This window comes from Choloepus didactylus, chromosome 8 (assembly GCF_015220235.1).
Source record: "Choloepus didactylus isolate mChoDid1 chromosome 8, mChoDid1.pri, whole genome shotgun sequence".
Classification (NCBI taxonomy): Eukaryota; Metazoa; Chordata; class Mammalia; order Pilosa; family Megalonychidae; genus Choloepus; species Choloepus didactylus.
The window spans coordinates 140787544-140800847 of NC_051314.1; the positions used below are offsets into that span (position 1 = coordinate 140787544).

Here is a 13304-nt window from a genome sequence, read left to right on the forward strand (position 1 = left end):
TTAGGCCAGTGGCTCTGCAGAGACGAGGGGCCCAGCAGGCCTTTAGAGAGCAAAGTAGGCACGGATTGGTCACTAATCGGCACTTGGTATCGAGACTGAGATTTTATGGAACAGTACTAGTTGTGACAGCCTAGTTCTTTGTAATAGTGGTGGCCAGTTGCAGAACATGTGTGATTTAATCTGGACAACTGACCACCTTATTTAAAATTGCAATCCCGTTCCCAACGCTCCCTCTCTCCTTCCTCTGCTTTCTTTCTCTCCATTGCAATGATCTCTGTCTAATATGCAATGAAATTTATTTAGTGCCCCTCCCATGGAATATATATATCACAAGGACTGTGTGATCCCTGGCCCCTCCAATAATGCCTGGAGTGTTGAGACACTTCATAAAAATTTATTGAATTAATGACTGAATAAGCTATGATCCCTGTCATCAGGAATTTTGCAGTTTTACCATATACCTGGTTCGAGGTTCAGTTAATTGTTGTTTCTGTAGGTTCAAGGTTCAGAGAAGGAAAGAGGTCAGAGCAAGCTCTGAAGCCATATTTTGTGCCTGTCCCCCATAAGACATTGTTCCTGTTGTTGGGGGGGAGAGGGGAAATTGTGAGCCAGTAAGAAAAACAGGGAAGTTGAACTTGAAACCTCACTGGAGGAAAAGAAGACAGGAAGAGCTAATTTTAGATCGCTGAATCTGAGTTGGTACCAGAGTGTTTGTAGGCTTGGAGATGCATAAGATCAGATTAGAGTTGAGTGATCAAGACCACAGAAGTTACTGTCATAGGAAAAGTAGTGAAGGACAGGGGTGCTGGGGAGTCTCTGTAAATGTGTTGGTGCAGAGTGAGAGAGCGAAGGGCGGCCAACAAAGAGCATTGCACAGTGAGCCCCTGTCTGGGGTATTTCAGGTGTGGGAGTGGGGAGAGCAGGGCTGTGGCCCATGTGGGCTCGGGCCAGTCAAGGCCAGGGTCGCCACCCGCCATGTTGGAGCTGCTGGTTCCTCTCCAAAGTGGATCACCCCATCCTGGGTCTCAAATGCATCCTTGGGAGGGGAGCAGTTTTCCCTGAAGTCCCAGCACCCTCTTTGGGCCTCCTCCTCCTCCTCCTTTTTTTAAATCTCATTGCCAAGTAAGTGAAATGGTACAGTCGATTATCCTTGGTCCCTGACATCCTTTGATTCTGACACTGGGATTGAGTGTGGTTTAGAATGCCACAAGGCCAATCCCCTTGGCGGAAGTAGCCCCTCGTTTCTGGCTCACCGCAGGCTGGCGTAGACTGCTCTAGAGCAGGCCTTATCCATTGGGTTTTGGTTTTGTGGTGTGTATCGTTCTGTCCCTTCTAATTGGTGAGCAGCTGGAGGACACACAGCACATATTTTCCAACTCTCCTCCTTCGAGCCCAGCATGTACCTGACATACAGCAGGTATTCAGTAACTGCATTAGGACACGAAGGAAAGAACCATTGGCTTTCCCTGGGCAGTGTCTCCTCCATGAGTGGAGAGGGCTGTGAACCTGCTCTGACTGCTTTCTCTTGCCTACAGAGGTCCTGGTGAAACACCTTAACCAGTGGTGAAGCGGAAGCCATATTGCCTTGAGAAGCACAGATGCTAAAACCTTGCCTATGGGGGCTGGGCATTGGGTCCTAGTCATTTGCCCTCTCCATGTGCACCCCTCATTTTCATTGCCACTGCTAGAATACAAACATGGAAGACTTTTTTTTTATTCGAGTCAGTGTCCAGTCTGGGCAGGGCGGCCAGGGTTGAGTCTCCCCCCACATCTGTCTTCATTTTGTAATGATTCGCTTTACAGTTAATTGAGAGGGACCAAACTAATTATCCCCCCAGTCATCCCAAACACAGTCACTGGCTGTGCCAGTTTGGAGGTATTGTGTCCCCCAAAATGCCATTATCTTTGATGTAATCTTGTGTGGGCAGATGTATCAGTGTTGATTAGATTGTAATTCTTTGAGTGTTTCCATGGAGATGTGCCCCACCCACCTGTGGGTGATGATTCTGATTGAATAATTTCCATGGAGGTGTGGCCCTGCCCATTCAGTATGGGCATTGATTAGTTTACTGGAACCCTATATAAGCTCAGGCAGAAGGAGTGAGCTTGCTACAGCCAAGAGGGACACTTTGAAGAATGCACAGGAGCTGAGAGAGGAGCTGCAGATGAGAGACAGTTTGAAGACGGCTGTTGAAAGCAGACTCTTGCTCCAGAGAAGCTAGGAGAGGACAAATGCCCCAAGAGCAACTGAGAGTGACATTTTGAAGAGGAGCTGCGGCCTAGAGAGGAACATCCTGGGAGAAAGCCATTTTGAAACCAAGAACTTGGAGCAGACACCAGCCACGTGCCTTCCCAGCTAACAGGTTTTTCTGGATGCCATTGGCCATCTTCCAGTGAAGGTACCTGATTGCTGATGTGTTACCTTGGACACTTTATGGCCTCAAGACTGTAACTATGTAACCAAATAACCCCCCTTTTATAAAAGCCAATCCATTTATGGTGTTTTGCATTCCGGCAGCATTAGCAAACTGGAACACTGGCACATAGAAGACGGGCAACTCCTTGCAGCTTTCAATAACCAGTGTGTTAAGTCATCCTAGAAGGTTGCCCCAGATCTGCCGCTGACGGGTCATCGTCCCGGAACAGGTCACCAGCCCTCTCCACTCTGCTCATCTGTGAAGTGGGGGGCAGTGGCAAGAACCCCCTCTGTGGGGAAAGTATTAATCAGTGAGGGCTCCCAACACACTTTGGAAATGGGAAGCCCCATATAAGTCCTCCGTGTGATGATTATTTCCCTGTTGCCATTTCTAAAAGTTCATCCAAAAACCCTCTCCTCGTGCAAATGCCTTCTGCTCTGCCCTTCTGTGCACTGGGTGATTTCTGTTAAATCACTGAATGAAATGAGTTCCCCGGGCAGGCGCTAGCTGTGGCAAATGCCTTCCTGCCTTCTCAGCAAGGGGGGGTTGCGCATTCAGTTATCAGGTACCCCCTTGGATGTTTCTAAATTTATTTCTTTATGGGGGTTTCCCAGCTTTCAGCTTTTAACTGCAGTCAAATGGAGAGAAGGTAATAAGGTTTCCCTTTTACTTGGTGAGTCCAAATGCCCGTGTTCTGTGACCCTTTTCTGCAAAAAGCAGCTCCTGACAAGCCACGGTTTCATTTACCCTGCTAAGCAAATGCACGATCTTTAAACCTCCAACCAAATAAATCCAACATTAACCTCAGTAATCTAGGAACATGCCTCTCACTAATGTGTTTTTTCCTAGTCATCTGTGACTAAACATAATGTCCTCTCCATTCTCAACAGATTATGTTTTTCGAAATTTTGAAAGCAGAAGGATGAACATGTGACAGGTATATGTTCATTTTGGAAGCCTGAACCTTTTCTTGAAAAGTGTTCCAACTAATCTGTTTCTATCTGACCATTTAGAGAAGGACCTTGCTTCTTTCAGACACTCGGGTTATTATTGGCTCCAGTTAATCTGGCATGAGGATTCTGTAATCCATAATTGGTGTGGCTGTGATTTAAGAAAAAAAGAATAAAAGGACCTTTCACTACACATGATAAACTCTAATAGTAACTTCCAGGTACCTGCAGGAGCACCATCATTTTCATCATCATCTTGGAGAGGAAGCTGATATCCAGAGAGTTTCGTTACCTTTAGCAAAATCATCCAGTGATACAGGATCCCACTCTTATCTGGAATTCAGCTATGCCTGTCCAGTGGCAAAGGTGGTTGCAGAAGGTGGAGGTACCTGATGTGGGGCATTTTAAAAGAGAAATGCAATTCCCACGGCTCGAGGCTTGGAAGACAGCTGATTCCTCTTACCTAAGTGGTGAGTTGAGAGAAGCTGGTGAGCCTCCTGTGGATGGGGCTATGCCCACGTCCTGGGATGTCCCTCTGAGTGCAGCATCCGGAAGAGCTGGAGAGGGGAATCCTGCTCTTACCTAATGAGCAAGAACAAAGTGGACCATATAGATGAGTGTTAGCAGTAATGAATTTCATGCCCTTCCTTGCTGCCAGCCGGAAGCCACCAGGCCCACAGCCAGCCTCTCTGCTTTTGCCTGACGCAGCTCAGTCTTGAACAGTTTCCGGCAATAAATCAAATAAAGCCTGTTGCTCCGCGTGCTATTAGTACTTAAGTACAAGCGATATTAAAAAACGATTCCTGAGGCCAGAGGAAGAGTGGGGGAGAGCGTTGGCGCCCGTGGAGAGAGGAGCAGGCTCTCGCCGCCGGCCGCTCTCCACAGCCACGGCACACCTTCCCAGCCCGGGCACTTGGGGGTCCACACTGGACACAGAGTGGGGTTCACACCAAGGGTTCGGACAGCTGGTTACATCGTCTAAATGTTCTTCGTAAATCATCATCTGGTTCCAAACCGTAATCGTAGAATTATAGAAATTCAGAGCCAGGAGGGAGCTACTCCAGCCTTGTTGCTTCACAAGTGAGGAAACTGAGGTGCAGATGGTTACCCGATTTTCCTGATACCCCATGGTTACTTTAACACCGAGCCAAGACGAGAAGCCAGGCCAACAGGCCCACTGGCCCCACCCACCTGCTGGAAAGGGCCTTAGATTACGCCCATACCATCTTCCTGGCTCCCCCCCTCACCCCCATTCCTGTTTGCCACAACTGGCTCACTACAAAATAATATGTTTTGGTAAATCTCAGCTCTAATTAGTGAAAAAGGACACACTTTTTAAATTTAGATTAACTAAAACCAAGTAAAAGCCACGTCTCAGTGTTGAGTAGTCAGTCACAGGGAGCGAGTGGCTGCCATATTGGATTGTGCTAATCACAGAACATTCCCATCACTGCAGAAAGTTGGACGACAATGAGGTGGGACAACATTCCAAGGAACAAAACAGTAAAAGAGATCAAAAGTATTGGAATAATAAGGTTATTGATAATGACAGGGAGATTAGCTCTCTTTATATGGAATTCTCCAAGACAAGGCATCTTTTTGTATAGTTTTTAGTTTACTATATATCTTCTGAAGGTGGCATTGTATGTCATTTTTTTCCCCAACATTAATAATTTATAGCCATTTGGCATTTCTCGTAGCCACTTTGTAAATTTGTTGTCCTTCCTTTTATACATGTAAGAGAAATATAATGCAAAAAGTTGTTATCCAAAGAACAAATGAAAGATTAGTTTCCAGTCTTTCCATTTGTTTCCATTATCCAGAAGGAAACTTACAACTCATTGGGCCTTATAGAAGCTTCTTACCCCAGAGATGATGATGATGGTGATGAGGATGATGATGATACCTAGAGTCAATTAAGTATAATTTTCATAATAATCTTTTACTGCTGAGAGGAACCATAGAAGATTTTGACTATCCTCTGTCGATCTGGTTCTCTTTACTTGAAAATAGAGTAGGGAAGTAGGTCACTGCCTGTGCTAAAATAAAAAAGCAAGCACTCTCATTTTGCCCGAAACATCATTACATTCTCATCTTGGCTCTGAATCTGCTTCCACCAAGCTGCTGGCCCGGAGCTCTGTGCTTGCTCGCTCGTGGTCTGAGTCCTCGGGCACCTGTCCCAGAGGAAGGAACCCAGAGGGGCCCCTTGCCAAGGTGCCATGGCAGGGCTGGCGGTCAGGATCTCACAGCACTCTGCAGGCAAGATGTCAGCAGAGGTGTCTCTGCTCACATCCGGGGCCCCCATGTGGTCCCTGGGTCTGCAGGATCATCACTGTAGAGAACGCCAATTCATGGAACTCTAAGCAACTACAGTTGGCCTCTCAGACTTAGCACCGCATCCCTATTCTGCAGCACCTCTGCCTAGGACCTCTTCTTAGATGGGTGACATTGGAGAAGTCACTTGACCTCCGTGTTGCTCAGTCCATTCATCTCCAGAACGGGAACAGTGACCCAGCCCTGTAGGGTGGCCATGGTGCTGCATGTCAGGTACCCAGCAAAGATTTGTGGCAGAGAGTGGCTCTCAAGAAATTCATTATTTTGAATTTGAATCTAAATTCCTGCCCCATAAGAGACACCGTGCTACATGCTGAGGATGGCCGGGGAATGGAGACACGTGAGCTGATCTGGGTCTCTAAGCCCACAGTCACATTCTCATACATGTTTATAGGGTCTTACCAAGAGTCTTGCTGAGAAAATTGGGGTATCCGTCCACTGGCTCTCCATGGCCTCTGCTGAGTGCTTCCAAAGGTTTAGCTGTTTCTGGCATGCTTAGAAGTGTCAGCACTGAAACCCCACGAGGACCAAAGAAGCCAGTGAAGATCTCCACTAGGAGTAAGCACCAGCCGGGAAGAGTGTGGGGAGGGCAAAGGAGGAGGAGCTCGCGTTAATCACAGAGAAGTTAAGCACCCTTTGGGGGACTTGGGGTCACTTGGAGAGTCAGTGGGTTAGGGCTGCCTGTCGGCACCGAGGCTTTTGGCCGGGAAAGTGGTGGTGGTGTTGACTTTGACCTCACTGGATTACCATAAGGAACGGATTGCCCAGATTGATGGGAATCTCTGGGACTGTCATTTGTAACATGTCAGGTCATTGGGAAAGGTTGACAGGTCCCCATGATGAAACCCGGTGGGGATGGAGACCTCTTCGTGAGATGATGGAGAAAACAGAGACATTAAAATCATCTTAAAGGACTCGGCCAGCACTCAGCACCCCTCCTCACATAGAAGAAGAGGAAAGCCTGTACTTCTTTTATGCAGCCTTTTGCTTGGCTGTGTGATTTGGGGACCCTGTAAGACTTGCTGCTGGCATTCTCTCCCAGTGTATGGCTGAGGGGTAGTTGCTGTCAGACCGCGGCAGGGTAGGCTGCTCGGCCACATGATGGGTTAGACATTCCTTGTGCTTTGTTGCCCAGAGGGACTGGGTTTGAATTCCACCTCGACCGTTTATAAGCTGGTAATCTTGGGAAAGGGGTTTATTTCTTACCTGTTTGCATCTGGAAAATAATACCTTCTAACAGGGTGCCTGTAAAGATTAGAGATAATATATGCAAAGCACCTAGTTCAGTGTCTGGCATGGAAGTGTTCACTAAAAGATACAAAGCATTATTATTATTATTATTTAGGTGTGATTTGTGATTGAGCCTATGCTGTGAAAGATTCTGCATTGGAGAGTAGACTTGGGATGGTCACTCATTTCCCAGGCATCCCCAGTGCCAAGAGGGGATTAACAGGGAGAAGTGGGGGCCCTTGGAGAGCACCTGGTCCTAAGTCCACATGGCTATGAGATGGAGTCTGTTATCCCCATTGTACAGATGAGTAGTCTGAGGCCGGGAGAGTGGAGCAGCCATGCCAGGGATCAGCCCCAGGCAGCCTGACTCCAGAGCCCCTGCCTCTGGCCCCTCCACCCCACAGGGCCTCTGGGTGAGGTCTCCCAGCATCCAGGAACAATCACCAATGAGAGAGGGATTTTAAATGCATACCACCCACATACAGATCAAAGGGATAAGGCCCAGGCTCTCTTCTCTCTTGTCCTTCCTTATGCATCTTAGCCAATTTAAACTTTTTGAGAGAGTAAAAACAGTGGGAGAGGTATGGAGGAAGTCTTGCTCTAGAACCCTGAGTTTAAGTCTCTAGAACTAGCATGTTCTCGCCTGACTCCTCCTTGGATGAATGGTGCCCTGTCTAGGCAAGATCAAGCAGCCCCGTCTTTTGAACTTCCGCTCTCTGTTAGCGGAGACCTGTGGCAGTACCTTCCTCTTTCAGACTAGCTGATTTTCAACAGCAGTAACCACAGCTCTTCCTGTCCCAGAAATAAGTCTTGCCACACTCTCAACTCCCTCCCGGCTGTGAACCCTCCACTCTGTAGGCCCTGGGGCTCGCCACCCTAACCTCCCTAAGTTCACAGCTTAACCTCGCTGAGTTCACAGGTTTAGAGCGTTTATGGAATTCCCCAAGAGTGATTTGAAAAGTAGTATAGGTGTGGGAGAACACGAACAACAGTCTAGCTCCAACATAAACAAGCATTACCTTCCACGTAAACTGTTGAAAGATTTCCTGCTCGATATTTTATTCAGCAGAATGTTTTCTGTAACAATAAGGTTGATTAGAGAAGGCTCTGAAAGTGCTTTAAGTTAGACAGATTCTGATTGTTTAGCTCAAGGATAAAATAATAAAATGGTAAAATAGGGATCTAAGCAGAAGTAGAAATTGAAACCAGGACCTAGAGAAGGGTATTTGATGTCACCCTCCTCTCTGTATTAAATATAATTCAGGAGTTCTTCTTCCTGTAGCTTTTTAGTTTTTTTAACTACCTGTGTCTTTTTTTTTTTCTTTTTTTAAGGTCTCAGAACGAGCAGAGACCCCCAGCAAATTTAAGGTGCTCTGGTGGTTTTTTTGATTGTTTTAACTAAATAAATAACTCTGCTTAAGATCTTTGAATACCTTTCTGCAATTACCAAGACTACAGTGAAATTACACCTGCCATTTGCAATGAAGTTTTAGTCCTTGTGGCTCCTTTTGACTTTTCTGGGGTTTGGACTGCTGGGGGTTGGGGGGTGGTCACAGACAAGGCTCTGAAGATGTTGTGTCTGTCCACCTTGCACATTTTAGGTATATCATATTCTCACAGGCTGAGAAGCTAAACCAAGAGGTTTTGCAAATGAATGTGGGGTTTCAGCCTTCACAGAGCAGTAGGTGGGTTCGAGTTGCCTTAGGAGGGACAAGCTGGGGAGGGCGTGTGGTTTTGCTTTGCTTGCTTACTGAGCTCAAATAGGTAAAACTGAAAACCCTCATCATCATACTAAACGATGGTGACTAGAAGTGCAGCCTCCAAACAAGTCTTTGCTCTTCCAAATGGGGGCTTTGGAACCAACAGTGAGAAAGCGGGTATGTAGCAGCTTCCGGTTTTGCGCTTTGCATCAGCCCCAAATATCTACTGAAGCTAGGAGAAGAAAAGGCAGGCTTTTTTTTTTTTTTTTCTTTCCTCTCTCCCAAACGTGTGATTGTTTAGAACTCAAGTGCAACATCTGGAAGTGAGATATACAGAGAGCAATTTATGGACTGTGAAAGATTTGAAATATTCAGTGTCCTTTAGTCGGAACTCAACTTTCTGCGGCTGCATGCTTTTCGGCACAAAGCAGGCAATTCTGAGCTCGCCCTTGCCTCTCTGAATTGCACCCTTTGTGCCCGGGTCCCGTAAACAATGTGCTTTTTCACCCGGGAGCCGTGGCCCGGGCCTCGGCGTGGGCAGCCAATGAGCCGCCCGCGGCGCGCAGCCCGAGCGCGTTCCCTCCGGGCAGCAGCGCGTCCTGATTCGATGCGCACATGGACGCCCCGCGCCCCGCACATCCTTCACCAGCGTTCGTCATCTGATGGCTGCCAAGTGTTTCCTTGTCTTTTCATGTGTCTTTATTATTACCACCTCTCTCCCTTCTTCCAAAAACCCGTTCCAAAAGGGGGCTGGGGGCCCCCCGCGGGGATCCAGCCGGCCGCCCGGCCTGTTTCCCCGCGGGGGCCACGCAAGGAGGACCGCCTGGCCGGGCGGCCCTGCCCCCGACGCCCCTGGTCCGGCTGGAGATGTCCACGCCCCGGGGCCCCGAGGGGGGACCGCAGCCCGCAGGGGGAGCCGCGCCCCAGAGCCCGAGCCGCGCCCCCGTGCCTGCGCTTTGTCTCCCTCCCCGAATGACTCTGGCTCGTTAGGCACTTTCCCCGCTCCTCTTCCTCCTCTTCCTCCTCCCGCCTCCCCCACCCCCCACCCCACCCCTACGATTTTTTTCTTCCTGTCCCTCACCCAGCCGCCCTAACTGTGCCTCCGGTTCCGCTTTTGACAGTAACGGCACCGCCAGCAAGATGAACGGAGCCCTGGACCACTCGGACCAGCCGGACCCGGATGCCATTAAGATGTTCGTCGGACAGATCCCCCGCTCGTGGTCCGAAAAGGAGCTGAAAGAACTTTTTGAGCCTTATGGAGCCGTCTACCAGATCAACGTCCTCCGGGACCGGAGTCAGAACCCCCCCCAGAGTAAAGGTACCGCCTGCCGGGGGGTGGGGGAGACGCGCGGGGGAGAGACGCCAGGGCGCATGGGGGCGCATGGGGGCGCGTGGAGGGCGTGGGCACCGCTGGGCACCAAAGGGCCGAGCCACCGGCGGCGCGCCCCTCCAGCCCCTCCCTCCTGGACAGGTGGGACAGGTGGCGCGGGCGGGAGGGAGCGGAGGAAGCGCAGTCTGCAGTGCCAGATCTGGACGGGCGGGGCGGCTGCCTCTCCAAGGAATAGGTTCCTCAGCCTTGTATTTCTCGAGCCAAGTCTCTCTCCCCCTACCTTCCGATGACTGCCTGTGCAATTGCAACTGCACTGCCCTCTTACACAGCCCGTGGGGACTTGGAGTGTGTCTTACGAACAGTTAGTGTGCTGCAGCTCCTGTGAGGGAGCGTAGGGCTGCTTTTAGGGAGAGGTCAATTTTGGGGGGTCATTAAATGCCTTTCTTTCTCTTTTCTTCAGGGCCTTAGCGGCCTGAAATCATTAGCACACCTGCAAAAAACTCTGGTGGTTTTAGCCCTTATCACTGGTGAGATTGAAGTGCACCATCTGCTTATTGTCTCCATTTTAAGATGAGGGTGGCGGAGGTGGGGGCGGGGAGGTGCAGCGGTTAAAGCAGAGAGAGGCCAGAAACCCCAACAGGACTTGGTGCTCTTCTGTGTATTGAACTCATCCTTCTTCAGCTGTGTGCAGAGCATGTAATATGGTCTTATAGCTTTAGTAATTTTTGCTCTTTCTCTGTCCTTGATTTCTCAATCTTCCTGCTTGGGGCCCCCCTCTTTTCCCATGGGCCTTGCAGTTTCTTTTCTCTGGGCCTCAGATTTCTGTCGGGGCTGTTTTATCTCTGTGCTTCTTTTCCTAGGAGCTCCTGAAAGGTTATCATTTGGCTTGCACATACACTTTAATTAGGCACGGGAACCTCGGCGGAGACCTTCTCTGAGCCTTTTCCTTTCTGGCAAGATGAAGGGCTGAGGCTGAGTGATCTCTAAGGTGCCGCTGTTCGGTGACTCTGAGAAAAGCTGGCTGTCTCTTGCTCTTTACAGTTGTGGAGGTCTGATGGGACTTTCTGGAGCCTTTTAAGGAATTAAAAAGCCCCTAGCCAGTACTCATTTTATAAAGGTGACTGTGCTCATAAAACTCTAGTTCTCTATCTCAGAACGTCTCAAACAACACCAAGATCGTTTTAAAAAGAACATAAATAGGACTCTGTCACCACAAACCTGATTGTCTTATAAGTGGATAAATATAAAATTAGATCCCCAAGAATCAGTGGGATTAAAAATATCGTGTTAGAGCCATGTTGAGCATCTGTGTTGTAGACCTTCTGAAACTATTTATTGATATGTTTTCCAGACACAGAAGACTAGAGTTTGTTGTAGCATCTAACTTTGATGTTATTCTCTTGGGGAAAGGTAGTAGAACATGCTGGATGAGCAAAGGAGCCACCCAGCGAAGTGCTCCCACCATCTAGAATGGCAGCCACAGAAAAGTAGGCCAGAAGCAGGAAGCTACTGCTTCAGAACAGGGACATAGTCCACGCTTGGCTAGAAAGAAGAGCCTCTGAACTTCGTTCCTCAGCATTTCTCAAAATGACCTCTGTCATAATGAAGAGAGGTCACTGACTGTTAACAATGCCTGGTTCCTGGCATTTTAGCTTTTGAATGCATGTGCCTCAGCTTGGCCAAAAAAACCATTCCATCAGTCAAGTAAGTGTACATGGCCTACCATTTTCTTTCTTTTTCCCCTAGATGTTCCTCTGGGCATCTGCTTTGCCAGGCTATATTTGAGACTATACATTATGATAATTTTAGCTCACTAGGTCTCATCATCAATTTCACAAAAACTATTTGCATGAGTCTTGGAGGGGAAGAGAGGCCCGAGGAGGGAACTTATGCTTTGAACGCACGCTATGTGCTAGGCCCTATGCTGAAAGCTTTACGTATCTTATCTCATTTAGCCCTTACTGACATCCTGAAGGAAGGGGGAGGTATTGGGCACATTTTACAGATGGGGAAATTGAGGCCCAGAACAAGTTAAGAAACAGCCCGGTTTACACAGCCAGTAAACAGTAGAGTGGAGACATAGACACGGTCCATCGGTCCTCTTGTGTTACACCAGCCTCTCCATGAGATGCGATCACAACCAGCCTTGGTCTACCCACATTCAAGGCTTGGGTCTTCTACCCCACCTAAGGGTCCCCAGGGGAAAGGAAGCATTCCGCCCTTTAAGAGCAGGGTTGATTCTGTTCTTGTCTGGGAGTTCAGTCTTTAAACTCGTGGATAGATTGTGCATCGCTCTAACTCGTGGCATCATGGGACAGAAGTTACTGATGAAATCATTCCAATCTTACCTTCGGAAATATAGGTCAGTTCCCATTACTGTGAACTCCAAGACTCACATTAAATATTGCTTGGAGGACGTGGGCTGTCGGCCAAATCTTGAAAGGGATTTTTGTTGTACAGACATCTCTGTTGTAGCAGTATTTGTTGTGATGGGATTTGAGCTGTTTAATGACATTCTTCTTGGAGGATCACAGCCCTCAGCTGCTTACCTAGAGCCGCAAGCACCACTTTGCTTTGCATTGATACCTGTGGGTGCTGTGTAGCATTTGCGTGTTCACAGGGGAAATAGGACCCGAAACTTATGTTGGTCCTGACTCCCTCAGCAGAGTACAATTATGAAGTTTCCCGAGGGCTGACGTCAGAGCCTCAGAAACTAGAATTATTGGAGGCACTACCTAAATGTGATTTAAATGATCTAAGTAATGCTTTTGGTGTAGCCTTGATTCATTGTTTTACTGACGTGGATGGTTCAAAGAGAAGAGACGAAGTTGAACCATTACCCAATCCAGCGGGCTAAGATTTTTCTTTCACTTTGCATTTTGTATTCCGTTCAGTGCTGAGGCATGAAAACTTGGTCCTGTTGTTAAAATCGTCTTTCAGGATGAGAGACTAAGTGATGTAGTTCTTCTCCCTGTAGATGTGCTCACTGACCAAGCAGGCTTGGCAACTCTGGGGAGTCCAGCCAAGGAAAGCGTCCCGCCTGCTAGGACTTAGGGAGAAGGTGTTTCATTCGGCAGTTATCTGTTGCATCCATGGATGCTGAGAAATACCATATTTAGTTGTGACCATGGCTTTTGGAGTTAGACAAACTTAAATTCAATTTCTGGCTCTGCCACTTCCTAGGTGTTGGCCTTGGACCCATTACTTAACCATATCTGAAAGTGGAGATGGCTCACGTAGGGTTGCTGAGATGATAATGCATGTTATGTGCTTTGCCCAGAGCTGGAACAGGGTAGAAGCTCCATAAATGTTTCTTACAGCAGCTGTCATTATAATAGTTATT

The 13304-nt window shown here is 48.2% G+C and overlaps 1 protein-coding gene across 11 annotated transcripts in view; it reads left to right on the top strand.

Moving 5' to 3' along the window:
* The window catches only part of CELF2 (CUGBP Elav-like family member 2), a 637682-nt gene that overhangs the window by 461965 nt on the left and 162413 nt on the right, over positions 1-13304 (top strand). For 10 of the 11 annotated variants that reach the window (XM_037848338.1, XM_037848333.1, XM_037848330.1 and 7 more), the window contains one exon: positions 9753-9949. In XM_037848338.1, the coding sequence (XP_037704266.1) occupies positions 9772-9949 (178 nt within the window). In that variant the 5' untranslated portion in view covers positions 9753-9771. Of the gene's footprint in view, positions 1-9296; positions 9307-9752; positions 9950-13304 lie in introns of those variants that run through there. The other variant, XM_037848339.1, reaches the window with a different exon arrangement.